Raw genomic sequence first — 27,746 nt, 5'->3', positions numbered from 1 at the left:
GTTGGAAAAAGGAAAAAGGGGCGAATTTTGGCGCGTAGTCTCATCTTAACTGACAGAATGAAACCTAAAAACAGTGAAACGGAAAAGTGCATTAAAATGAAGAACATTAAAGACTGACACACAAAGTTGAGTTTGAGCATGATCGAGTGCGGTGCGCTTGTTTCTAACAGCTTAAGACGATAGAAGATACTGGCACACTGGCGTCATCTTTCACTAAACCTTTTCCAGTATTTACAAAGTAAAATATTATGCGTCATATACGAAAAATAGTCGCTTATAACATTGCTGGAATTCTTTTGGAGCCCACGGTGAAAGAATGATTAATAAAATATGTAAAAATATACAGGCCGATTTCTTTAAGACGAAAATAATTTCATAAGGGCCCTGTAAGTAGAAAAGTATATTCCTGCAAAATAATGTTACCAACCGCGGCGGCCGTCGGGGCACGAGTATAAACAATCAATTAGTGACTTAACCAAATTTTTCTAATTCACCTTTTAGTTGTTTTTAGCAGGCCCATTTTAATTGAAGATATGCAGCCCATCGTTAATATAGGCCAAATCAGTTGTTTGACTTTAGACAAACAAAGTTTACTTTGTGTTTTTGCAGCGGTATCTTTCGACAGCTGCGGCAGTGCGAAACTTATGCGGAGGGCAAGTTCGTCTGCTTCTCGCGAGGGCACTCACAGTGATTCTCTAAAATGTCACCTTTATCGGAGAGCGTCATCTTTACCGCGTAGCTGCAATTCTTAAACGACGCCTGAACATTCGCAACTAGAGTGAAATCCTTCATCTCAAAAGAAAGGTCGTATCCTTCAAAGTATGTCCTTTCGCCTTTTTAAAAGGCCGCGTTCTCGCCGGTGAAAAAGCGGTGAATCTCTGACAGACGCAGAAAAGGTAAAGAGCCATCGCTTTGACTAGCAGACGTAATTAAAGTAGATGACATTAACTGCGCCAACCGCGCCAACCCGCCGACGCCGTTAAGGAGTGAGGAGTCTCGCCGCACACGAATGGAGGGAAAACGTGTTTGGGAGGAAACTTGCGGACACTACCCATTCTCACTCTCGGTTCTTAGCAAACAAACCTCGGCGCCTCGGGAACACCTCGCCAGCTTGCTCGCCAGTGAGTCCTTCGACTACTCTCCTTGATGCTCGTCTGCTAATTGTTAGACAAAAACAACGTACCGCTCGAATTATTTCGTCTGCCCTCTCTGAAAGGTGAAGTCGAGCTTGCTTGTAAAGACCTTTACTTCTGGAAGTCTCAGGAAAGGTAAGACAGACGCAGACGACGTTGCGAGCAGACGACGTTACAAAGGAGCAGACGACGCTCAGATAGGGAGTCGCGGTCAGCCAATCAGGGCTCGGCGTTCTGAAGTCACCACTACCCCCTGCGCAAGAAGCAGACGAACTTGCCCTCCGCATAGCGTCTTCCTTGGCCGCCACCGCCACCAAGCCATGTCTCTCACAGTGCAGTCGAAATACTTCACGGTTCGCCTGCCCAGGATGCCGGTGCGCTTCTCAATGGAGGATGCAAACTCTGCCTGGGGTTGACGTGTTGACGCCACGCTTGCTGGGCCATCTAAACATCGGCGCACAACCAGTACAACCTTGTTAGCTTGCCAACCATGCGCTCTCATTGCTCCTGAACTTTTTACGTCATTGTGTAGTTGCGTCCTTTCAACGTTCGGATAGCGCTTGTACATGTCTGTCTTTGTCCCCTGTTTGTGTGGTGCTTTCTTCGTATTATTAACCCAACATACTCGTCAAAGTCATCGATCACCGACGGTTTGCCGCGGGATGGATGTTGTTTGATAAAGTGAAGGAACGTTATTGGCACCTTTAGTGTGGACTGAGCAGATTTGCAGCTACACACGAGCCTCTTTTCATCTTCAAACAAAAAGCTTCAGCGAAACATAATTTCTAAGGATTAAAGTCATTTTGAAAAAAAAAAAAAAACAAGAAAACAAGGAAGGCGTGTTTAGGCCTGTCTCTTGAAAGCTGTTGATCGTGGAACTAACTCATGCACTGCGGAAGTTCACATCACATCGTAGTTACAACAGAGAGCCTCAGGGTTTGAGCCTGTCTAACGTTCGGGCAACGCAAGCATCGCTCAAGACTACAGGTTCCCGCCTGTTACCTCATGCCAGTTTTGTACAGCGGTGCGACGACAGAATGAACAGCGCAACAACGTAGCTCGTCGAAATGCTTCGTTTTCATGAATGCTCACGTAAAGGCAGCGAGCAGCATGTTCGCGCCGTCACGGCACCGCCGACAAGGTAAAATCAGGTGAGCGAGTGGGTACCCGTCAAGAAACCGGCCAATAGGCTTCGTGCCTCAAAACATAGCTCTTCATAGGCCGAAGAGCAATGGACGACGCGTCCGATATTAGCGCCAAGATCTTTCGGTGGCGCCCTCTTATGGTCTCCATCCGTGACGTCACGACTGGGATTTGCCTCGCCGTGACGTCACCAGTTGTTATCCTTGCTACTTACCATCAGGTGCGATGACGAGTTCGATGGTGTGTTTAAAAAGCACAGTGAAAGCTAGGAGTCATCGCAATCCGAAACTAACACCGTCAAAGTTGACAACCTGATAATAATGCTCATATGCCCATGGTTTGGCCAATCGTGGAAAGCTGTCAGCAGCGACACTTTTGGTCGCGCACATCACTAATAGCCTATAATTTTAGGCGCAGGCATGAGTTTGTGCCTCTGAATCGCAACAAGCAATTCCTCGCCCTCGCTGTCACTGCCGCTCTCGATGGGGAAAAGGTCGCTATCATATGGGTTAGGATCCATATGCTATGAAACCTTATGGAAAAGTTTGGCAGTCCCAAAGTAAATATGAATGCATGATGAAGAAAGTTGTTGACAGCTAAAAAAGGTAGGTTCACCAATATTAAAAAGACAAAGCGTTCGCCCGAATAAGACAGTCTCAATAACTTTCCCTGGGATGTAACGACGCGTGCTCCCCCGTAGAGGGTAGTGACAATAAACATCGCCCATCAAAAAGAATGGCTCAGGAAGCTGGTCTAAAAACGAATTAAAATCTGAGAATTTCAATATAAAGGAGGGTGGTAAGTACAAAGTGCAAATTGTCAGAGCTTTGTGAAGCATGAACCGTACAGTCACTGCTTCCAGTGAGGTAGACAGTGGAACCTGTACACAGGGTACTTCTCTCGGAAGAACCACCGGAACCCTTCCAGAAGAACTGACTGAGCACGGACGATCCTTCCGGAACACCTGATACCGTCTGAGGAAGTTGGTATGGCTGGAGTTTAAATGAGTTTCCTGAAACCGAAGCACACGTAGCTTGTGTTCCTCCAGCAAAAACTCCATATTATCGAGGTCACTTAGGACCCCACGACAGTTCCACTGCATTAGCACTCAAACCATTATAAAGATATAAAATTACGAGCACACGGGTGAAGAGTGAAAGAATGTCACCACTTCGGAAGGACCACAGGTTTTTTAGTTTTCTGTTTGGTCTTCAAATTCTGCACTACATCGCCTCCTGGCCAGACCCAGGGGTTGATGTGGAGGTGGACCAGGCAGGAGCACCGCTCTCCTGAGCTCTGCAAGCTGGCTTGCTTGCCGGCTTGGGAGGATCGAAGTTGCGAAATCTTAACACGCGGCCATGACTAGAACCTGACGGGAGGGTGGCAGATGTACTTGGGAGGGATTCAACCACGTCCATTTGCTCCACCTTCTTTTGTATTACAGAAGCTGCATGAGGACCATGCAGCTCCTCATTTGCTGACGGGCTCTCCGGGGAGTGAGGCCAAGAGCCTCGCTTTTTCTCCCTGTTAGGAGACCGTGCGGGCTGCACAGGCGCAGCAGGCGCTGGCCTGTCTTGGGACGTGGGAGCAGCTGACGAACCCTCTCCGCGAAGAGGAGCTCGCTGCTCCTGGGTAGGCTTTGGGGTCCTGAGGGCGACAGCATGGTCTTCGAGCAAAACCTGGGTTGCCCTGGACTCCATACGTGGCGCAGGACCCCGGCCCACCACGTCGGCATACGAGCCTTGTGCAAGGAATGACCAGCGTTTGTTGGCCTGAAGGTATGTAATGTATTCTTTAGCCTTCAAACTCAAAGTCTCCTTCTGCTTCCATAGGGGAAAAACACACGAATACGCCGCATGGGTACCGTTGCAGTTGGAGCAACACACAGTGTTTTCACAGATGTCTGCGACATGTTCGTTGCTGTCACACTCGGTGTGACAGCAACGGTTCAGGCATGGGTCTAGGGGCTGCCGTGGGTCTCTCCCACGGCAGCTCCTAGACCCATGCCCGAACCGTTGGCACCTGAAACACCTTTGGGGTTCGGCACATAAGGACGGACACGGCAGTTTAGATAGCCTGCCTTCACTGTCGCTGGAGGACTAAGACATTAAAAAAAACAGGATGTTTTGAGGGGATCTCCTGACCCTCGCGGCAAAGTATACTGAGCTTTACTACAATGACACTCGAGTTTTGTAGGCCTTCAAGGATCTTATCGTCGCTTACACCTAGAAGGTCTTCTTCAGAAATGACACCACGCACAGCGTTCAACGTCGTGTGCTGCGTCACCGTGACGGAGGTCTCGACGACGCTTTTCATCTTCTGAAGGGCCGCACTTTGCGCCTGTGTCGTGACGTCTACAAAAAGGTGCCCAGAATGCAGCTTTCTTGCTTAGTAGAAGTGTTCAATCAAGTGCTCAACAACTTTGGACACAATGAACGGAGACATCGTGGCGACAGGGTGTTGATCGCCTTCAGAGTGAACTACACACACATTTAACGAAGTGTTCTGTTTTTGGTGCTTTGGAAATGACTTGGTGCGGACAGCACCGCTTGGATGACTGTCTAGAACCCGGTTTAGAAAGAGAGGAAGCCATACGAGGCGGAAAGTGTTCAGAACTTGTGCGGTGCCGCGTACCACGGAGCCCAACAAAAGGATAGGCAACGGACCATAACAAAATTGGCTTTGCTGGAACCATTATACCATTAGCACTGCCTAGGTATTATAACCAAGAGTGGTTCTGGACAAGGGGTCTGTCGCCACCCAAGGTCAGCCCTTGCCCCCAAAAGAGTTGAAAAGGGAAAGAAGAGTAGTTAGAAGAGTTAAAATAATAAGAAGACAAGGGTGAAAGAAGGGAGGGGATATTAGAAGTGTCGACTGACTGAATCATCCTGGTCGGCCCAAGCCAGGAACCCGTCTGTGGGAAACTGGGGCAGAAGTGGTGTCTTGCCTCACCCGAAGGACCCCGAATGGTCCAACCCTACCCCGGGCTCGACTCAGCCACCAAGATGTCCCCTTCCCCCGACACTGGAAAGCCACGCACAGCCACACGTGGGCGGGCGAACCCGCATGGTTCGGGGTCCGTGTTGATGCCCCTCACCAAACATCTGCTTTTACAGGTACCCCCTGCGGGGATTGTTTTAGGCATTTGCTTTAGAAAAGTGACTAATTCTAAGGCCAGCACGTGCGGCGCGTGTAACACTAATCCCTGCATTCTCCTTGATACCTGGGTAATATACAGTGTTAGAACTAATGCGTTGCAAGTAACGACTTTACTGGTAGCGCGTTAGTTGTTTTAGTAACGTACTAACGTCTTCGTTAATATCCCAAATGAGTAACGAGTAAAGTGATGTCTTTATTATTTTACAGTATCTGCTATCAAATTATGATACCCATTACTCGTTACTTTTGATTAAAAATGGCAGCATGATACTTTGAAAGCAAAATAATTTTTATTCTGCGCACTACTAAAGTGGCAAAGAAACCCCAGCAAAGCTATTTATAAACGACTTCATTTCAAACTATCTCCTGGAAGAGACTTTCAACGTTCCCGCAACCGGGACCAAAAGACGCGTGATTATCGCTTTGTCGAATCCTCGAGCGTCTTTGGTGCAGTCTTTGCATCGAACCTACTAAGGCCACCATCGCCATGCCTTGAAGGAGCAGCCGTCTCGCTGGAAAGAGACATCCGCTCAGAAGGCAACAGTCTGCCGCCGCTCGAAGGATTCTGCCTAATCTTCCCTAGCTACTCCAGTTGGTCAAGTTCTTCTCTTCAAAATAAATAAATTCTCGTTCTGTCAACAACAAAGAGGATACACCCTAAATTTGGAAGCGTTGACGTTCCTACGCTTTAAACCGAAATAAGTGGTAAGGTTATCGCAGGATTGCAAGGCGTCCGTCACCAGAAAGACGTCACCATTTTTTTTAGAATCTCTGCCGCCGTAGTACAAAGGTGCGGTTCCTCACTGGGTAACGACGGGTGAAGGCTACTATACCATTCTTCTAAAGAGACGCATTCGTAGCATTAATAGTGATGGCTTTCGTCTGCTTCGCCACTTTTTTGCTGCAACAGGTGTTAAAAAAAAGGCTTTTGTACATGAAAGACAAACTTAGGGTAAACAGATTATAAACGCTCGCCACCTTTTTTAATCATATATACGCGTAAAGATACTACGAGTACGCATGTAACAATAACCAAAGTATGGCCGGTGCTATATTTCGTTTACAGTCACCAATAATCTTCTTTGGTTATAATTATGGGTTATAATATTAAGCAATCAGTGTCCTCTTTTCGTTGCTTGTGTAGCCTAAACCAAACTGTGACTAAAACCGAGATGGCTATGAAGTATGTTGTTTGTGAGCAGTCCGTGCACTGTACAGTTGCCTTCGTCATGCAACTTCTGCCTCTAGCCAACAAGGCCGTTTTGGAACACCTGTTATAAAAGCCTTTTTTCGCACTCACTTTTCGTGCAAGATGGCAACGGCCACCAAAACTCCGTTATTATGGCCCGGGATAAGTGCTATGTCTTAACTGAGGGAAACGAAGTCAAACAACCTGCTGTTTAAATGTCTGCTCTGTATGCCGAAACTCAAGCTGCTCAGCACATCCAGGACGTCGACCTCTTATTTGAGAAAGCACATTAAGGTGAGTTATCCTTCAATGTAACTTACTTTTTTCCGTTAAAATGTCGTCGCTAAGCTTTCTTATCCAAAACAACGCACCTTTCTTTCGACATCGTTTTGTTAGTCGCAGTTTTTCAGCTACATCTCACAATGCTCCTTAATGTAAGCTAGCGAAAACTCTTCAAAAACGGCTTACTTTAGTTTACTTGTATATCTGAGAAGGAGGGTAAATGAACCATGAAAGGTATATATAAAACGCCAATTTGATATATGTTTAAGTTTATGATTTATTTAGACAGCTTTTTTCTATACTAATTCGTGATGCAGTTTATTTAGTTAATATTTGTTGTTCCACACCACTGATAACTAGAAATTAACAACGGTGCTTCGCATCAGTCCTAATAGACTACTTCCATAAAGCCCTGCATGCAACACGGCGCGCGTTGCACTCTGGGAACTAGTTAACCAGGGAGGAGAGTGGCACGTGGTTTCGGTTTCGATCGACACGTCGACAAGAGATTATACAGATTTTTTCTGGTCCCGAGAGCGTCATTTGTGGTCTCTAAACTAACCTAAATGGCCAGACCTCCAAGCTTTAGCACAAGCCCGAGACGTGTAGCTTGTCTTAACACATGCTTGTAGTATTTTTGTATTTGAGCCTTTCTGTTGGCGTTTCGAGGTATTTGAACGAGCCAGTGCTGGGAATCTTGACGCTGCGAAGCTCGAAGATCTTGCTTGTGTACGAATCAACAACCTGTAGCAACCAACAAGTATGTATACATCGAGCTCGCGCCTTTACATTAGTGTTGTTGATCAGGAAGTTAGTTTGTTTCGTGCGTTCATTGAGGAAATCTAACTTACGAAATGTAACTTTTTGCAATTACTGTTTTTCTCAGTACGCCTGAGTACGCGAGTTAAAACTCGGAGGCGCCAGTGAAAAGCTGAATTTTAACACACTTCTTATCTCTTATCTGTGCTGACCCGCAGCACTGCACGAAGTGAAGTCCCCACCCGATTGCATTCCAATGATATTCAACATCGCGTATGCGCATAAAGTTATCCTGCCAATCGTATAGGCATATTCGCACATACAAACCGCTTTAAGAAAGCAAAAGTCGAGCACTTGTGTGAAGAATGCCGCACCGTTTGCCGGAAGTGCGCCAGACGGGCGTGAACCCCTATGCGGTGCGCCAAACAAACGAAATTATTCAAAGCGCATTTGACGGTTGCTATTGGCCACAACTTATTTGTTATGTGTTTGCTTTCTTCCTGACTGAAGATCCCGCAGATAATTTCAGACACACCGTTCAGGCACAGATCGTGGGCGTCAGTAAAGCTCGTCCAAAAAGGCTTACAGAGGAGTAGGGGACGCTTGTTAGGGCCTCCGTCGTAGCAAGCCGACTTAGTGTTTGCAAAACCTTAATCTTCTATCAGCATAAAAGTTGAGTGGGAGATATATGATGACACGAGGAAGACATCATAGTAACTTTAGTGCAGTATTGAGGTCGGGTTTATTGCGTTTTCTTAAGAAAATTTCATCCGTCAACGCGGGCTCAACTTTGATAGTCCTGTGAGGATGCGGCTTGCTTTTTGCCCAATGAAAAGACAAGGAGCAGACGTTTGGCACACAGAATACGTGTAAGGCTCAAGGTGACCAAATTTCAGTTCTAGTACACTGACACTACCTCGACGGGATTATTGAAATTGAGCTCAAAGATGGACTCGTGTGGTGAAATGACTAAGACACGTCTCATTACGTTTGCATACGCACGCACAATATCCGATGTTTCTGGAACCAAGGAAAGTGCCCCGGTCTTCGTTTTGCATCGCTCGAGAATGAGTGTATTGTACATTCGTAAAAAGTCAAATAATAAAAACCGCAAGCAGCGCGTTCGGTCGCGGCGGGGTAGCATGAAATGAAGCTGCTCAGTTGAAACCGAAACTGCGTGGCCAACTGGTTCCCAGAATGCACTGCGTGGTATTTTGCCGCGATGGGGCGCGTCGGTTTTGGAAGAAGCCCATTGTTTTTCATTTCCGCCAGTCCCTCCATTCGCAGAAGCTGTCAGAGTTCGCGATAATTTCAAAGAGACGAAAGACTGAAGCTACAACCCACGTTTCCAACACGCGCTTGCTGAAGCAGAGGAAGATCGACCGTATGCATCAAACTCCCGTTTCTCAAGAAGTCTTCGACAATCTTATAGAGACGTTTGTGATTAAGACTCTACACTCATATGCTAACATCTGTCATATACTAACACTGAAACACAAAGTAACGACAAACTGACGTAAAAGTAACCTCAGTTAGTTATGGCAAGTGAAGACACCGGTACTTCGTTACATTTGCAAAATGGTAACGGAGACGTGCCTGCGTCTACAGCAGTAACTGTTCTAAAGCCTAAAACAAATGGCATCTTGCACGCCCGTTCGTCAAAGCTTTATTTTGGTTATTTGCTTCGAAACTTTTATACGGGGAAGGCGTGCACTTGCGGAGCGTGCGGCAACGCGAGCTTATAGAGTTTTAGAGCGCAACTCTTAGGCGCCCGTTTTCGGGTTGAGCGGCGTCGGCGTCGGTTTCGTGTTGGCGTAACCTTGCGTTGCATTATTGGAGTTCCTCATAATGACTTCACACGTGACGTCACGAAGGTAAAATTTTCCCGCTAAACTTGCCGGGAAGCTTTTTCGCTAAATTGGGCAGGAAAATTGATCCGCTAAATTTAGCGAAAACATTTCCCCGCTAAATATAAAGAAACATTTGCCCGCTAAATTTAGCGAAAAAACTGTTCGCGCAAATTTTAGCGGAAAAAATTCCCTGCTAAGTTTAGCAGAAAAATTTCCCAAATAAATTATCTGAAATATTTGCCCGCTAAATTTAGCGAATATATTCCCCGCTGGAAGTAGCGATAGAAATACTCGACTAAATTTGGTGGAAAAGTTTCCCCACTAAATTTAGCCGAAACAATTCCCCGCTAAATTAGCGGGAAAATTTCTCCGCTAAGTTTAGCGGGGAATTTAACGAACATTCTCCGCTAAATGGGAGGGGACCAGGAGAAAAGGAGCGGCATATCCCCCTTTCCTCCTCAAGAGCTGCGCTCCAATTGGGCATTACAGAGCATTCATTGTAAACGTCTTTCATCTTTTGGCCACGCACACGAAAAATTCACCGAAACCTAGCCATAAACAGCTTCGCTGTAAAATTCTAATTCTTTGCGTGATGGGCTCGCGGCCTGCTACCGCGTCGGCCTCACTATCGTATTCGCCGCGAGATCGAACAGAGTCGCCACCGTGCGCCCGATATTAGAAACTCTAGAAGTGTGGATACAGGCGCACGTCGTCTGCTGTCGGCGCACGTTGAAACGTGGATCCTCGTGACGATGAAGGCTCGTTATCGGGTAATATTCACTAGTTGCGCTGTAAATGCTTGTTTCTTCTAAAAGATGGTATCGTTGCACGAGCGTGGAAACACGCGAAAGCAAGGTATGCCAAGCCGGATACTAACATAAGCTGGCTACTGTCGTTGGTGTTGGGATGCGGTTCTTTTTTTCAGTTGCAGTGCTATTGCATACTAGTACCTTGCCGACAGAAAGCGGTGCTTTGTCGACGGTTGGTAAATCAAAGGAGATCAATTTCCTCAATCAACGGACTGGTACATCGACGGAGATCAATTTCCTCAAGTCAACGACTGTCCGAATGTTATAGAAACTTAGATGGAACCGTACCATTTGCATGTAACGTGCTTTGCCGTTGAATATTCGTTTTTACAAGCGAAGTGGCACAAAATATTCGTCAAGCGGAGGGTAAGCGAAGTTCATGGAGTGTAAACAAGCAATTGAATAGGCTCAATAGTCCGTCTTGCTCCTTCGATAGATTGACGAGTTGCCATCAGCCCTATTTGCTGCGTACTTCCGACCGAACATCAATAACATTTATCAGGCGCGTCCGACGCACACCCAGATACTGAGCGAGTCACTTCGGCTGCAGTTGATGCTTATTTGACGGCGTCATACTGTGGCTGGCCTCGTAGGAGTGACACTTCTACAACGTTTCAAGAGTCGGATTCACACGCATAATAAGTTCGTGGCATTTGCGTATCCTCTCTGAAAACACCGCAGCGGGAGAAGCCACACTAAGGACGATCCCACTGCACAGCAGCGAGCCAGTATCAACGTGCGCGCTTTACGCGTTCTCTACTTTAAGCCACTCGTGACGCTTATGTAAACAGGTTTCTTTTCCCGCTTAACTCGGTTGTTATATATGGTTGGTTTGAAATCCCCGGCGGTGCAATGTTTAGAGGAAACCATCGCGTGAATTGAAGGATCCCTCGCAGATATCAACTTCAAAGGCCACTCTCTCTTCAGCGCGCCGGCCGCTGGATATCAGTGAAACCTGAGCCTCACCTTGGTGCAGTAAATATTGCATTGAGGCACTGAACAGTATCAGGCTATTTTCCGTTAAAACTGCTTTTATCATGACGCCGATCAAGGAAATAGGCGTGATTTTCTGCAGGTTCTTGTCCGCGACCGCAGATAGCCTCTGGGGCAGCCATCTTCCTATCCACACACTGCTGATAATGGTAGCGCTACAGTAGCGCCACCTTCAGTTCAATCTCGAGGCGAATAGGTAAAACTGACACAAGTCGAAAAAAAAAAAGCTGCATGGGCCTCACTTTTACCCACGAAACTCCCGTGAATAAATCAATTCGGTTTCTGAACTTGGCGTTGAAATTCCAAGCAGGGCATGTCTATTGGCTATACCAAGCACGATCGGGAAAAGGGTTTCTTCCTCATGAATCCGGACACTCAAAAAATGTTAAGCAAGGAGTGGCCATCGCAGCCTTCTCCGCAAGCTTAAAGAAGACCCGCCCCGATCAAGTCCAACAAAAGTTTGATGCACAGATTTCACGACTTCACAATGCCGGATATCCAAAAACCTTATTGGCCTAGATATGTGAAAAAATATGCCGCAGATTCAAGAAGAACAATGGCCAAAGTGAAGGACAAGCAAGGAAAAGAAAGAGGACCTTTGCAGTAATCCCGTACATTCATGGGGTCACCCACAAATTGAAAAAAATAGCAAACCGGCAAAGCGTTCAAGTTGTGTGCTCGGCCCCCAATAAGGCTTATTCCCTATGCTGCAAGATTAATCATACACAAACGGACATGAAAGACAGGTGTGACACCCGACACAGGACAAAATAACTTCTGTGCGAAAAGGGAGTTGTTTACAGCATACCGTTAACATGTGGACGATGCTGTAGGGCGTATTCACTGGCGGCCATAGCTGGGTGCGCGAATGCTGAGTACGTGCTGATGTCGAGCTTCTACAGTTCTTTTGCAACGTGCATTCCGCACCAACAAGAATGCCGGTCTTAGCAGCCTATTGATGTGAGCTCGTTCTGAGCATGCGCTCTAAACAGCACCCACAAATATGGCGTCTAGTGAATACTCCCAATATTGGACAGACAGGGACATGCATAAACGACCGTGCACGGGAACATGTGGCTAATGTTAAGACTCTTGTGGGACCAGGACACCTCGCTGCCCATTGTCGCACTTGCAAGTGCAAACCAAAGCTTGAGCAAGCCAGCATCATAGGGCACCATAAGGGGTATTCACACGAGGGAGAAACCCTGGGGATTTCTCCCCGGCACGCGCGCCTCACGAGATGAAAACGCGAGGCTTTTGCCCATCGCAAAGCCTGACGTTTTCGTCGTGGGATGCGCGTACCCCAATAAGAACCAGCTTCCAAGGGAGATGTTGGAGGCCTTGGATATACACAACGAAGAAGAAAAGCTGTGTGAGCTCCGCCTCAATAACCCTGTAACCGCAAGAAAAGCTCTTTCTGAACGGCGCCCTGTCTGCTAAACAAAAATAGGAATAAAAAAAAAAAAAAACACAACTAGAGAAAAAATGTATAAGCATAAGATTTAGCAGAAGAGGGGGACGATCTATAAAAATAGTTGGTTGTCGAGCGAGTGGTTGCCTTTTCTATTTCTCCTTCCTTTATTGTTCAGCTGGTTCCACCCGTAATGTATCATAACCAACTAGCTCAACTGATCCCCGTAGTAAGGTAGAACTGAACAGTGAAGGCCCATACGCACATCTGCGTTTGATCGCGGTGCGTTCCGTAGCGGCAAGAGCCCGTGTAGTGTTGCGAAGAGCGCTTGCGTCAAGCTTGTACACACAGTCCCGTTGACACGCAGTCAACAGCAGTCAAGAAACAATAAGATCGCGCTGTCGTCGCTAGCGGGTCACCAACAAGCGAACTTCACGGAAACATGACGGGAGTCCGGGCGACAGGGCCGAAGCAGTCGATCTTGGAAAAATCCTGCTGGTTTCCCCAACTTTCTGGCCGGCTTCAAGCACCGCCCTTGTTGAAAAATTAGATCGCGTATTAACCACCGTTCCCCAAAACAAAAACGCAGGTTCTGCAAATAGAAAACCGGATACGCATCGTCGTGTGGACCGACCGACCGCGTGACCCCTCTTTACTTTTTCGGCTTTTTCGGAACGCGCTTCAACGCTTTCGAAACTACAGCGATCCTGCACTCTCTTGCGTCATGCTACCGGGCGTTGCGGGACGGCTCGCGTCGTACCGCAAGCGACTGCTCCTGTCCGCAAGGACGCCGCAACCCAATCAAACGCGTTCAAACGCAAATGTGCGTATGGGCCTTAATTGAGTGCGCCGGGCGTTTCTGTCGCTCCCAAAGAAGCTTAAGTTGATTGATTTCATTCAAGTTGTTTCTTAGTCAGCACGGACTGCATGAATCGCCTGGAAAAGGTTTCTTCTCTGTGCACATGGAACCACTTTTGCCATTTTATTTTAGTCAGACCATACACAGCGCGACACATCACGAACACGTATGCCAGCGGCTTGTTTTCGTGTTAAACTTATGCAAAATAGCAAGGAACTCTACTATTTGCCGCTTCACCCGGTGGCTCATGAGATGTGAGAGGGAAATGGTAAAACAGAACGATCGCGTGTTTATCATTTAGCTAATCGCTCTCGACATGCTCTTTCCACTGAGACAGCTTTGTGGCATGTTAGTAAGAAACTAAAAAAAAAAATCGAATGGGTCAGCAGGTATCTTGGTAGTGCACGCCGCCTCCTTTTCTTTGTGGAAGGCACAGCATACCTGGGAGTTTCCGATTTTCGCAGCACTGTATTTTCATATTTAGTTTCGTCTAGAAATATTGCTTAGCCGTAGCTGAATCACTGAAGCGCATTAAATAGTGTAGTTACAAGAAATACAATATGCGGTTTGTTTACGCTAAAAAATACGCTCAAAGTTGTTTCTGTTGATTTACATTTAAATCACAGCACATGTCAGTGTGCCCGTGATATCACAATGTGCTAATTATAGAGAAATAAATGTTCAAATCGCACCCTCCCTTTTTTGTCTTTAAAAAATGTTTGGTGCCTCGCACTGTCGTTTCAGACCTTATGCTATTTTATGTGAATTTATTAAGGCTTAGCTTAATTTCTATAGTGTCGAATGTTACTCACGCAAGTTATAATACAATTATGGCTATTATCGCAATCCCCAAGACATTCAATTACGTTATGGGTCCAACCGTTTATTGAGCTTTAAATTCACTCCGTTCATCAGGACTCTTACAGAAAGTGTTAAAAAAGTCCACCCTCCGCTGCAATGCCTATCGAAAAGCGTTCTTTCAAGATAGACAATTGTTAGTTGATCATTACTTGCAAAACGTTCGCACGGGTGGTGGCGATCCTCTCTATCAAGATATCGACGCTGGTCCGCTCAGATGGTATACACTTTGTATTTGACTCAGTCCCAAAGTCCAGTGGAGATAAATGTCTGACAGCCGAGTTGAATCGGCTGTCAGGAGCTTATGTTGTACTTATGATTAGTCGTTTTTACTTCACCATAACTTCCCTGCTTAAACTCCACCCGGCAATGCCTTTACATAAATAATTAAAACAAACCCTTTGTTTTTCACATCACAATCATGACCAGCATTGCTCATGCTGGTTATGATCGTGATGTAAATCACAGACTTTCTGAGCATAAAGCTGTAGTTGTAACGCTTAATATACGATTATATGTCTCGCACGCTAGCCAATGGAAGTTGTTGCTGTATTTTATTTCAATAGAGCCGATCTTGATGAGTATAGTTTTAGGCTTTCATAATCTTGAAGCATTAAGCCGTGTTTCAGATGTTGATTTGTTAATTAGCAAATTGTGCTTTATAGTTAGTGACTGCATTAAAACTTTGTTTCCGTGAAATCAATAAAAATCTAGCTATTGAATTGCTAAAGTGTTGTTGCAGTTACCATGACGTTTTAAAAGAAATAAGAACTTGTTGAAGCAAAGAATTTACCTTCTTGAAGTATCCCGGTTTCAATGTTTCAAAGATATTTTATATGTATATTTTAATATTACCCTACCTCAGTTTATAAAGTCGAATTCGGTCAAATTTTAGAGATTTATACTTCCCAGGAAGAACGGTTCTCGTAGTTATATTATTCGGAATGGATATGTCACCCTTCCTGTAGGCATTTTGAATAGCTTCATTAAATGTTTTCAATGTATTCATTGAAAAGAGTGGTTGCGAACCAAGTTTTTATTTTAATATTGAGTGTTTATGGTCAGAAAACGTCTTGTTTAGTGTTTCTCGGGTTCATAATAACGGTTGCATCTTGACTGCAATTTGACGTCCCGGCCCCAATGGTAAATACCCATTAGTTTTTGAAAGACACTCTGTGTGGACATCAAGATGCTTAAATGCAATTCTCGATGTCTTTTTCCCCTGGAAGTGTACCTAAACTTTGGAAATAAGCCAGAATAGTTCTCATATTAAAATCGGAGAAAAAAAAAAGCCTCATGAAAACAGACCCATTTCATTAACATCTAAGTGCAACAAGCTCCTGGAACATATTGACTATAAGCATAACGCCGAGTATGTTGAATGTAATTCAATACTCTCTCCCCGACAGCATGGCTTTCGTCGTCATTTTCAACTATAATGCAAATGCTGGAATTAATCCACGGACTGATTTATTTCAAATAGAAAAGGTAAATTTGCTGTTAGTTCCATACGCCATGCTAACGGGTTTATAAAGTTTCGCACCCTAAGTTACTTTTGAATGTAAAATTTATCCTTCAAAAACAATTTTTACTGAACTGGGTCACAGATTACTTAGAAGACAAGACCGAGTGTATTTCTTTTGAAAACACGCCTCTTCGAAAGCGTTGGGTAGCTCAGATGTATAACAAATGTGCTAGGACTTCTTTTGTTTCTTCTTTTTATTAACGAGACTGTTGTAAATATAGCAGTTAAAATTTGTCTTTATGCCGGCGATTGTGTCTCATAGAATAACATCACTTCTGTAAGTGATGAACGGTTTGTTAACAAATACTCTGTGCGCTCCTTTACTAAAGCAAAAAATGGCGAAACTAAATCAAGCCTGCATATATTTGGATTGCGCACAAGACATCTTTGGTTTTTAACCATGACATCAATGAAACAATAGGAATGAGGTTAAAGTGTGTAAATCTTTAGCCGCAATCATTACTCCTAAACTCCCCAAAACTAAAAAAAAAATAGGCAAAAGTCAAGTGTTTACACAAAAACTCTACGAAAACGAAGCGTCGTAGAGTGAAAAGTTTCCGCTTTAGGGATGCAGCACCTTTCTCCACGAATTCAAAATAGGACAATATGATCAGTCGCTTCCTTAGAAAAGTAGGGTATGTAAAACTCACTTTAATTAAAATTAATTGTCTATAAAATTTTAGTTAGGACAATTTTAAAAAGATATATATTGTTTGGGACTTTTATTTGAAAAGCAATGTTAATCATTTCTATTCAGCTCAGGCTAAGGGAATCATACTTATTTTTAATAGGTAAGAAAGACATTTCGCTTCTTTCACCGTAATGACATCTATGGGACTCGAGTCACTTACTTTTCGATACACTATAATGCTGCTAAAAATGTCGCATAAAATTGTGAGTGAGAATTGTGGCATTGAGCGTTCTAAATGCAAGTACCTCTCCCTAGGGTGACCACCCGTCCCGCGACTCGCGGGGCTGTCCCGCATTGAGGGCTCGTGTCCCGCGTCCCGCGAGAAAGTCCCAAATCTACAAAATGTCCCGCATCTCACACTGTCGTAAAATTCACTCCGCAACTCATGGTGCTGCCGAAAAATTGGGCACGGGGAAGTGCGGAGGTCGCTAGTAAATTGTGGGAATCAAAATGGTACGCCATTATCTATGATCTATCCAAACATTGCGGGAAGCGACGGTCGTTCTTGCAAGAGGACCGACGCGCATGCGCCGTTGTGCCTCTCCCTTTGGTGGGAAAATATTGTACGAGAAAGTTCTCGCCAAAAGTTTAAATATAAAAGTATTGTAATTATTTTCAAATTGCCGTGCCAATGCGAAAGGTGTGCGGTGAATTTCTTTTTTTTAGTGAAGGCAGCCACACATCCAACAGCCGAAAAAGAACATAATGTTAAAAAATTGTGTAGGACCATGTTGATAAAAGTAAGCGTGGACAGGAAACAATAACTAGAAAAATATTTACTGCTTCTTATTTCCGTTTGATGCATTGAGTTCTGGTACAGTCGATTATTATGTTTTCAACTTCGGCACATGTAATACCATCTGTGGCATTCAAAATAATCTACCACTGGTAGTGAAAATTATTTGAGCTTAATCGCTGCAATACAAGTAGCAGCTGTATAAACAGTACGGGATAATAAATGTGTTAACAGAGCCCTGGTTCGTTCTGTGCGTCTTACTAGATCTGCCCCCCCCCCCCCCCCCCCTCTGTCCCGCGTGTCCCGCATTTCACTAGCTGGAAGGTGGTCACCTTACCTGTTCCCCATCTGACGCACTAGACAATTTCATTATTTAAACATCGTGCCATATCAGTTTCATAATAATTTTTAATATATATCTTGACGTGTGATTGAGCTTTAGAACAACATGGACGGACGTAGTAGGCGCATAATTGCAAACAATGATTTTATTTCAGCGATAATGAAAATATGTTTTTCTTAACGTGTTACTGTTTTCAATTGTTATTTTCCAAAAGTTTTTTGTTTAATATTACTATAATATATTTTAATACAAGGTAAAACAGCACAAAAAATGAGACAAAAGTAAGAAGGAAGGTCGAGACACAGCATTAATCTTCAGCTAAATGTTTATTCAAGCGAAGTAGGGAAAAAAACACTAACGATGGAATGGGAGAAGAAGACAAAATAACAGAAAAAATATTCCTATCGCGTCATATCACCTTTATGTAAACCAGCTAAATTTCTTGATAAAGCCTGCTTGGTCACTCCCCAGCAATACCTCTTACGGCCCGAATATCCATCGAGACTGAATATCCATCGAGACTGAATATCCAACGAGTACAAAGATCCAGTTGTTCACGGAATAGTATCCAACCGAGACGGAATGTCCCTGGAGTCTAAATATACAACCAGCCGGAATATCTACTAGTGAATATTTCAACTCGTTGGCTGTTTTCAGTTTGTTGGATATTCAGGCTCCGAATCTAGCGATGCTGATAACGTGCAAACGCTTAAATCATTCCAACTCGCTAAAACAATTACAGGAGAACACAAACCTTGAATGCCCCGCCGACTTCCCTGACGAAGTATCTGATATGACGCGTTGCAGCCATTTTAATTGTCGATTATTTAAACGCCTGTTTTTCGCGGTCAAAGCCAACGCCGCCTGCGCTCGATAAGACAAAACGCTTCCGCATTAAAAAAAAAAATATATATCAGTTTCTATTTGCGATCTTCTTTTTGGCTTCTCGCCAAGGTCTTTAAATTTGTGAATGAAGGAACGCAGCTGCACCTAATGCATTGCACCGCAAGATGACCTGCAGGTGAGGGGCGTGTCCCTTCATTTACTGATACAAAGAGTTTGGTGCTGAACAAAACACGGCAGAAAAAAAGATTGATGAAGAATTTTTATTTTTATTGAGTGGTTATGACCTATTCATTACCGCACGATTTGTATCGGTGAGGAGTGCCAAAACAGACTTTATCAAGAAATGTAGAAGATTGGTACGAAGGTGATATGGCGCGGTAGAAATATTTTTATTGATTAGTTTGTGTCTTCTTTTCTCTGCCCCTCCTGCTTGTTTTTCGAGTTCGCTAGAGTAAGCCTTCAGTTGAAAGTCGGCACTGTGTTTGTGCCTCCCTTGATTATTGTGTGTCTTTTTTCCCTGCGGGTTTACCTTGTAAGGTGATTAATTATCTCAGCAAGCTTTCTGCCTTTTCAAGCTGTTGTAACCCCGCTCCTTAAATGACCTCGAATGAGGTCCCAGTACGTACAAATAAGTTAATTAATAGCTGCATCAATTATACATTTTAAGCGCATACACAAATTTGGTGTTATTTTAATTCTCCCATCTGTGTACCATCTCTCTTCGAAGGGAAATTGGAAACCCAGTTAACAGCATCTCGTCGGTATGGAGTAATAGCTTGATTACTTACATTTCACATTATAGAACGAAGCAATCAAAATTAAGCATTTCCTGTAGTCCGTAAAAAGAAGTCGGGAGTTTTCCCCTTGAAATCGCTGAGCCTTCCACCCTAAAAAATATAAATAATTATTTACTTATGTGTTCTTGCATTAAGCACGAAGATTTCTTTTTTTTTAGTTAAGCCATAATTATTTGTTTATTTATGGAGCAAGAGGGCAATACGGCAAGCACCCTATTGAACGCGTACGTGTTCGATTGTCAAATTGAGGTCCACGATCCCTTTGGGCTTCTTGGAAGCCTCCTTAGGATCCCCAAGACCTTGAACGGAGCAATAAAGTGGATACATATATATGCAGGAAATTCCACATAATTTCGACAAAGGTTTGGAAAAATTTTGATTCATTTTAGGAACACGAAACCAAACGAATAAAGTTGTTCATTATTTGGAGCAAGTCAGGCTATTTTTGTATTTTGCCCAATTAACTAATTAATTAGAATTATGAATGAGCTTTTAAATATTCAATTTAGAGCAAAAGTTCCAAGGACAAAGTTTTAGAGCGTCCTCAGAAGCGTTTAATTCAGTGGTTTTCATAAAAAAACCTTTAACACGGTTAACGTTTGCGGGCTTCAAATAAAGTACCCGTTTTATATATAAAAAAAACACAAACAATGCAAATTTGTCAACAGTGCTCTATTAAGCATGCAGGTCTAGTTTATTCAAGCAACAGATGAGAGCAATGCAATACGAAGTGCACATGCGCAAAGTCACACGTTTTTTCACGATTCACTAATTTTTTTAAAGCCCGTTAAAACAAAAAAAGTGCTAATGTTCTTTGTAAAAAAACAACACTGAATTGGATTTCTTTAAGGACACTCTACAAATTCGTCATCGGAGCTGTTTCTGTAAATTTAATATTTCAAAAGTTCAATAATTAATCTTAATTAATTAGTTAATTGGGCAAAATACAAAAATAGCCTGACTTGCTTCAAACAATGAAAAATGTATTCGTTTGCTCTCTTCTTTCTAAAATACACCAATTATTTTACACCTTGCCTCAAGTTACGTGAAATACCTTATATATATATATATAGGGAGTGAGGGAAACTTGACAAGTCCAGCCCTAGTAGTATTGTAAAAAAGAGGGGAGCGAGTAATTATTAAATTTGTTACATCAAAGTTAAGGGAAATGGAAGAGAAAGAGAATTGGCAAAAAATCTATTTTCCTTCCCTTAACTTTGATGTAATTTAATAATAACTCTCTTCCTTCTTCATTTACTCCGGCCAAAACGTCAAAGATTAAATCGTCCGTTGTTGCTGTTTTTCACTAAGGGTTTTTTTCTTCTCAGTTTTATACCCACGCCTTCGGCCTCCCGCCACCATGCCCGTTATATACATATATATATATATATATATATATATATATATATATATATATATATATATATATATATATATAATTTTTTTTTATTGATGCTGCCCGTTTTGCAAGTGCACCGAGCGAGTAGGGTTGATTAGTCTATGTTGAAGAGCTCCAAACTTAGCTTGCATGCATTTAGTTTTATTTAGTTACCCTTTTTCCATCCTGATTGTCTATTATTCCTCCTCCTTCTTGGCGGAGGGGTGCCCCATCACCTCCGCCGATTTAGAAGGAGTCCTCGGAAAATCAAAGGTTCAGAACCACTGATTTAGAAAATAAAATAGCATTGCTTAACATGAAGATTAGCTTAAGGGAAACTAAAGCTTGATATTGTGTATTAAATATTTGTGACTGTGGGAAGAAATTTGCCACTATTTGAGCATTTTATGTGCCTCAGTTTTATCATATGTGGTGTACATTTAACAAGGATAAGGCCACGCTTTTTGTATCTCTATACTGGATGCACACATCAAGTTACAGGCAGTATAAAAGGTTATCTTTGTCACACTCTGCCGCAGAGGCCAACCATGAGTTAGATATAATTTCCGTAATTACTACCTGAGTTAAATCCTACGTATAGAAACCTTCTGGTTTTCCAGTTCTGATCGCATCCATGAAGCTACCAAAAGAACTAAAACAATGTATCAACACTATGTTCGTACCAACTATGTCGGCCTGTGCACCTGTACATCGTATTAACTGTCAAACCTGTCGGAAAAATTAGAAGATTAAAAACGTCTCATCGGGTGCGCTACCTATATTTCGTGGAATTCGTAACGTGGAAAGTTGCTTGGTTTTGTGATCTTCAAGAGCATCCACAACATCTTTACCATTCCGCGCACTGAAATGAAAATACAGGAAAACCTGTCAGAGCACCCTTCCCTGTTGGTGTGTAAGAGTTCAGCAACCCAATTAAGCAATATAGGTGATGTTCAAACTCCTTGGTAGAATACGGCAGTATTCAAAGAAATTTATTTTAAATTTTGCCACATAGTCAAAACGTTACCAAAATAACTTCTATGCTTAAAAACAAAACATGATTTTGTAGGGTGTCAATCAACGCTAATGCAAATTTGATGCCGAATCACAGAACGGACCGCGTTAGGTAACTCCTCCCTCAAAATAGCAGGCGTGGCCTCGTGAGAAAGTGCTGATATCAACCTTCGTTCAGCTGCTTCACCATAAATTCACTTAATATCCACATCTTTCAGAAGGGAAGTCAAACCAAAATAATTTAATTTCCAAATAACTCAATAATGAAGTTCAAAAGCACTCTAGCATCACACATCCCCGGCTCAATATTGGGCCAGTTTGGCGCAATCTTGTGCCAGACTTGAGGCAAGTTGGCTCTGGCTCGCTCCAGTCCAGCCCAAGACTTGACTCGGAGGAAGTATGCTACTTGGGCTAGGGCATTTTCATAGGCTTTTTTGTTAGGGTTTCTATTATTCTGATTTTTGTTCACTTGCGTCAATCTGAGACGTTTAGCGTCCGGCATTTTAAGATTTAATAACTTGTGAAATGTGATTCGTGCTGATAACAAAGCGGAAATATATCGCAGTAACCACTCTGCAACTATATCTTCAAAAATATATATTAGCACTGAATAAAAGCATGCGTTTTTATTTGAATGAATTTTCGCATTAAATTCCATGTTTCGACACGCACATTCATATGTTAAAACGATGCTTTCTTTTAAAACACTCCCATAACCCACATCAAGTAGTTGCAGATTACTTTAAGCACGCCATATTGCTTTCACGCTTACAATGTCACGCGTATCTTCAACCATTTGTACAAGGTTTTTATTGTGTTAAAAACGTCGCCGGAGCTGTGTGATATATTTGACATAAACAATGACATCTAGAAACAACATTTTCCAGCTGGAAATTAAAAAAAAAAGGTCTGTAGGAATGTGTACCGAGGCTGCACTACTTACATGCAGTTTCCTTTCAAATCAGTGTCAGATATAGACATATTGACCTTCTTAGTTGCATTATTGAACGAGATGACTTCAATCTTGCAAATTGACCTTCCAGTGTGGGGTGTCGTCAAAGCCAAATGCAGCGATGGCATATCTTGCAAAACCTAAAAAGAGTGGATATCCTGAACAGAGTAATAACAGAAAAATAGAACGAAGGAAACTTCATTATGCGTCAGATTACTCTGAATGTTCCGAAGGTTAGAAAAATAACAAATTATACGGGAGGTGCGTGACGCTGGTTTGCGATAGTGTGCAAAACTAATTCATGCTGTTGTTACAAATGCTTTCTAGTACAGGAAGAGTGCCAGTCTGGGGTATTTAACGTGCATCACATGGTAGCGATACAAGAATGCACGCAGGAGCGATCACTAACAAACTAAAATGGGTAGGGATGGGATTAACCATTGATGCCTGTTTTTCTCAGAGTTAATTTTGGGCACGACCCATTTGAAGCTGCGAAGGATTAACACACTTTCATGAAATGATAAAATGGTAATATCATTAAAGATAGCAACCTTGTTCTGTTTATATTTGTAAGCCGAATAACTTTAGATTCGCCTGCCTGATTCCCTCTGCTTCGTTGAAATTTGTATTAGGATGCCAAAAAAATGTATCATCTGTATAGCTTGAGCACATATTTAGTTTCAGCACTATATAAGGCTTTATGGTATTCAATTGTTGTACAGATAAAAATCTTATCTCACACTTTTTTACCTAAGACATGATGAAAACAATCAGAATTTTTGTATGTGTATTTTAAATAATGTAACTGATGCTGCATTTTAAAGCTAACCTTATACCCACTCTGCAATATGGAAAAAAACTGGTGACTCCCACCGCACTGATGGCAATTCAGGGCAAGGCTTCAATATTTTAATATACGACGGATTATACAAACTACCAACGCTTATAATTGCGCCACTTTTTTGTTCTCGGTTTTTCATTGTTATAAGATTATAACATTGCGATTTGGGCAAAGCAGGGATATAGTTTAGCTGGATAATTCAGGCCTCTTAACTGAACTCTAGATTAAAATTATAAGTTTCATTTAAAATAAAATGGCTCACTCGAAGGTTTCGATACGTGCAAAACTATGCGCTGTCGTACGGCAAAAGGAATCTATATTCCTTTTGTTACATTAAATTTTTAGCTCTATCTATATACTCTTTAGTCGCGTACTTAGTCGGAGCATCGGAAAAAGAGTTTGTGCAATATGAACTCATAACTAACGCTTTGCATATAAATACAACTCAGTAAACTCATTTTCTTGGACCCGAAAATGAGTCCAAACTGTAGCTGACTAGCACTAGCAAACCAAGTTTGGCTAAATGGTGGAAAAGTATGAATGCTGCTGTTAGATATAATTTCTTGCGCCAGGAAAGCTGCGTATCTTGACATTAGTTCTTTTTTGGAAGCATACACATTTTATAGAGTTTGAATTACAAGAAAATAATTTACGCTACCTGTGCAGATAATGACGGCCACGTTTCGACTTGCGGAGAAGGTTTATCTTTCAATTAGAAATGCAATATCTGAATGGCAAGGTTCATATCGTGTAGCAAGACTTCAATTATCACTGCGCGTGTGCCAGAACAAAAAGGCTGCAAGTCTGGGGCCTTTAGCGTGCATCACATGGTAGTCATAGACGAACGCACGCCTGAACGATCACTAACAAACTAAAGACCGGTCGGGCTGGGAAATAAACGTTTGGTGCCTGTTTTCTGCAGCGTGAGTGTTTAACTCTACATTTTCCAAGCTGCAAAGCCATAGCAAACTTTGATGTGATTACGAAGAGATGTGATGATGAAAACTTTAATCAATTGTAATTTTCCTCCTATTTCAAAGCCGAATAACCTTAGATTAAGCTACCTGGTTCTCTCTATCTCTCTCTAACTTATATTAGTATGCGATTTCGTAGTATTTTGTAGTAAGTCAATTTCGAACTCTTTCAAAAGTGTTTAGTTTTCTTTCTAAGTAAGGCTTAAGGGTATTTAGTATTTTATTCTCAGGGCATTTTGTTTGACATTTTCTTGACATTTTGACAAATTGTGCACGACAGTGGAATGCTCCTTGCGATATTTGAAATGTTCTAGCTTTTTCTGTGCAATTATGAGTGGCGTACTCAGGTGGAACATCGGGAAAAGAATTGGTGGAATGTGGACAGATAAATAACGATTTGCATAGAAAAATAACTTTCAGGAAACTTTTTTTTTGGCGACTGAAAACCGGACAAATTTCTGAGACTTGCGTAGCGAATTCAGTTCTGCTAAAGGATGGAAATACACTAATACTGCTATTAAATTTATTATTCATGCCCTTTCAATTTCGGTTTCTTGACCCTAGTTTTTTGGAAGCATACATTTTGCACGAGTAGTCTGACAACAAAAGAAATAACTTTCTCTGTTACGCCACACGGACAGATCATGACGGCAACCTTTCGACTTCGTAAAAGGGTGACCCTCGGTGTGACCATAATATAGTTTAATGTAAAAATGTATACACCATGCCAAGAGTTTAATTATCACACCAAATGTGCCAGAAAACGAAAGACGAGGGAACCTTGCCTGAGATATGTCAAGTATTTTATGAGAAACCATCTGGACGGGAGAATGGTCGAAGCACTGCATTGTTTTGTAATCTAAATACACCGAATTGGGCTCCTGTGTCATTCCCAGGTATATAACGTTAAGGTTCAAAAATGCATTTCAGTCACCTAATCCCCGAGTAGTCCACACGCTTCTATAATGTCTGAGACGAGCGGTAGCAGATTAAGTTCTTATAAAGGAATGTATTTGTCACACCTATACGTAGCGAGAACATTGCTCAGTGGTGACTTAAAATTCACCCAAAAAGAAGTATATGAGAGCTCGCGTAAATTTAAGTGTGAAAGTATTGGTGATTGTTTATTGCGTGAAAGTATTGGTGCTTTTAGCAGTCATGTGAAGATCCTCCACATTCAAGCATATTATTTCCGCGCGCTTACGTAGCCGAGTCAGCAGCGCGCTGGGCTCACACGTTGGCGGGTCTGGTACGATTCCTGGCACTGCACGCCCTTTTACCTTTTCTAGGTAAGTCGAAAATTCTAGAAGATTAGAGAGCCGTCTAGCTTGCCTATGTTAAGAATGTATAGTTCAAGAAGGATTGAGGCACACTATTTGAAGTTTCCAGAAAGGCCCAAAAGAAGCAGCGCCGCGCCATATGGAGTCAGTCTCGCCCCAGCACCCTATCCTGCTCTTACGCTGCCATCGACGCCCGCGACGCTAGCCTTTTTCTATTTTATTTTGGGCACAACTTCGCCCTCTCAATCGTTTAGTTTCCTTCAGTTATTGGCGCCTTATGGATTGTCACTCGTGACATTTTGGTGTAGGCGCTGGGTAGGGACATCTGCATGACCGAGTTGAAGCGGACATTTACGAGCCAATACCGATGGCAGTGGGCGGGGGATCTGCTTCAAACACAGATTCAGGACCCCAACGAAAGCTAAACCAGCTTCGGATGTGCTACGGCCTGTTTTCAGATGAGTTCGACCGATCATGTCCGGTGACCATTTTTAATTTTTACGAAAAATTTTATTTTATAATGTCAATGCCACCAGAAAATACTGAAATCGGTCTTGAGAAGAAAAAAAAGTTTGTCTTCGCGGAAAAAAAATGTTTCACACTATCACTGCGAGGCGCTTACTGCGAATATCGCGAAGTTGGCAATTTGGAGAACCCTTCCAGAGGAACTGTTGTGGATACATGGCTATAAATATTTTCTGACAAACGACATAGAAATAGTAGTGACTCCAAATATTTATCCTTAAGCATTGATGCTGTTAATTTACAGAGCAAATTTACAAACACGGCACTTTCCGCAAAAATACTTACATTTTATATGTTTTTTTAGCTGAATCTCTAAATACTAGAACTTTCAAACTTTGCATGTTGTCCTGTATCTAGCCAATATTGACGCTAAATATTGTTGTCCTGGGTAGCTGCAAAATGTTATCAGAAACTCTTTAATGGGTACATTTTGATAATTAAATAGTAATTTTAAACTCAATTAACGAAAGGCCGTCTCTAAAATTTGTTCAACTCTCTAACATTAAGGCCAATGATAGGTACTAACATAATCTGCAAAAACATGTTGCATTATCTCTGTGTATTTGAAGTTATAAGGCAAGAAATATGACCAAATTAAGGCTACCGCTGCGCCTTAATTCAAATACGATAAATTTATTATCTTTACAAAAGGTAAAAATACTCGCGAGTGGTCAGAAAGAAACAAATTGACGGCACCGAGGCAGACGGTGGTCTGCCTCGGTGTCGTCAATAAAATGCCCGCGATCCTGAGCGATCGAGTAGCTTGCTTTCCAGGCCCTGTTTTCAAAGGCCGACGTGTACGTCACGTAAAGGAAGCGATCGGAGCAGCTCTGCTTAACACATGTTTATCCAACCTTTTTGCGAGGCGCTAACATGATATGACGCGACTGAACCGGCGGGCAACCTTTCGACATTGGAGCCGTCGCCGCGGGGGGCCTGCGGCTAACGCGGTTGAACTTTCCGGCAGGCGCCCATGAGGAAAGCGCAGACGGAGCGCGCACCACTCTAGCCAAAGCGCCATCGTATGTGCTTTGTTTAGTGTGATGACATCTGACTATATTGTTCTCGACACTTTTGTGTCTTTTTTTTTTTTTTGTTCTCGGACGCACGAAATGCCGTCCTGACTCTCCGGGCCAAAATGTCAGGTTTTTTTCCTCCTTGCACAGTCGCCTTCAGACGGATAACGAAGACTCAAAACCGTTCCAACACCACGGCGTATGACTGCGTTTATTGTCTTTAGGTTTGAACATATACCAAAAGGTCGCACAAAGCGAAGAGGAGACAAGTGCTGAAGGGTACCCCTTGTGTAAAGTTACTTTTATAATTTTTTGTCAGCTTTTTATTATATTTATTGTAGCGACTTCACGCGTATACACCATTCAGAAAAGCTGGTGGAAGC

The 27,746-nt window shown here is 42.8% G+C and overlaps 1 protein-coding gene across 1 annotated transcript in view; it reads right to left on the bottom strand.

The window, feature by feature from the left end:
- The window catches only part of LOC8053857, a 72,945-nt gene that overhangs the window by 29,933 nt on the left and 15,266 nt on the right, over window positions 1-27,746 (bottom strand). The window contains exons 2-4 of the mRNA XM_042294447.1: window positions 22,719-22,867; window positions 21,538-21,623; window positions 19,375-19,473 (exon numbers count right to left, since the gene is read on the bottom strand). Coding sequence (XP_042150381.1) covers window positions 19,375-19,473; window positions 21,538-21,623; window positions 22,719-22,867 — 334 coding nt within the window. The remainder of the gene's footprint in view (window positions 1-19,374; window positions 19,474-21,537; window positions 21,624-22,718; window positions 22,868-27,746) is intronic.

Source organism: Ixodes scapularis, unplaced genomic scaffold (assembly GCF_016920785.2).
Source record: "Ixodes scapularis isolate PalLabHiFi unplaced genomic scaffold, ASM1692078v2 PGA_scaffold6__148_contigs__length_123643588, whole genome shotgun sequence".
NCBI lineage: Eukaryota > Metazoa > Arthropoda > Arachnida > Ixodida > Ixodidae > Ixodes > Ixodes scapularis.
Note: the sequence above shows the minus strand (reverse complement) of the source record. Positions and strands in the feature narration are given on the sequence as shown.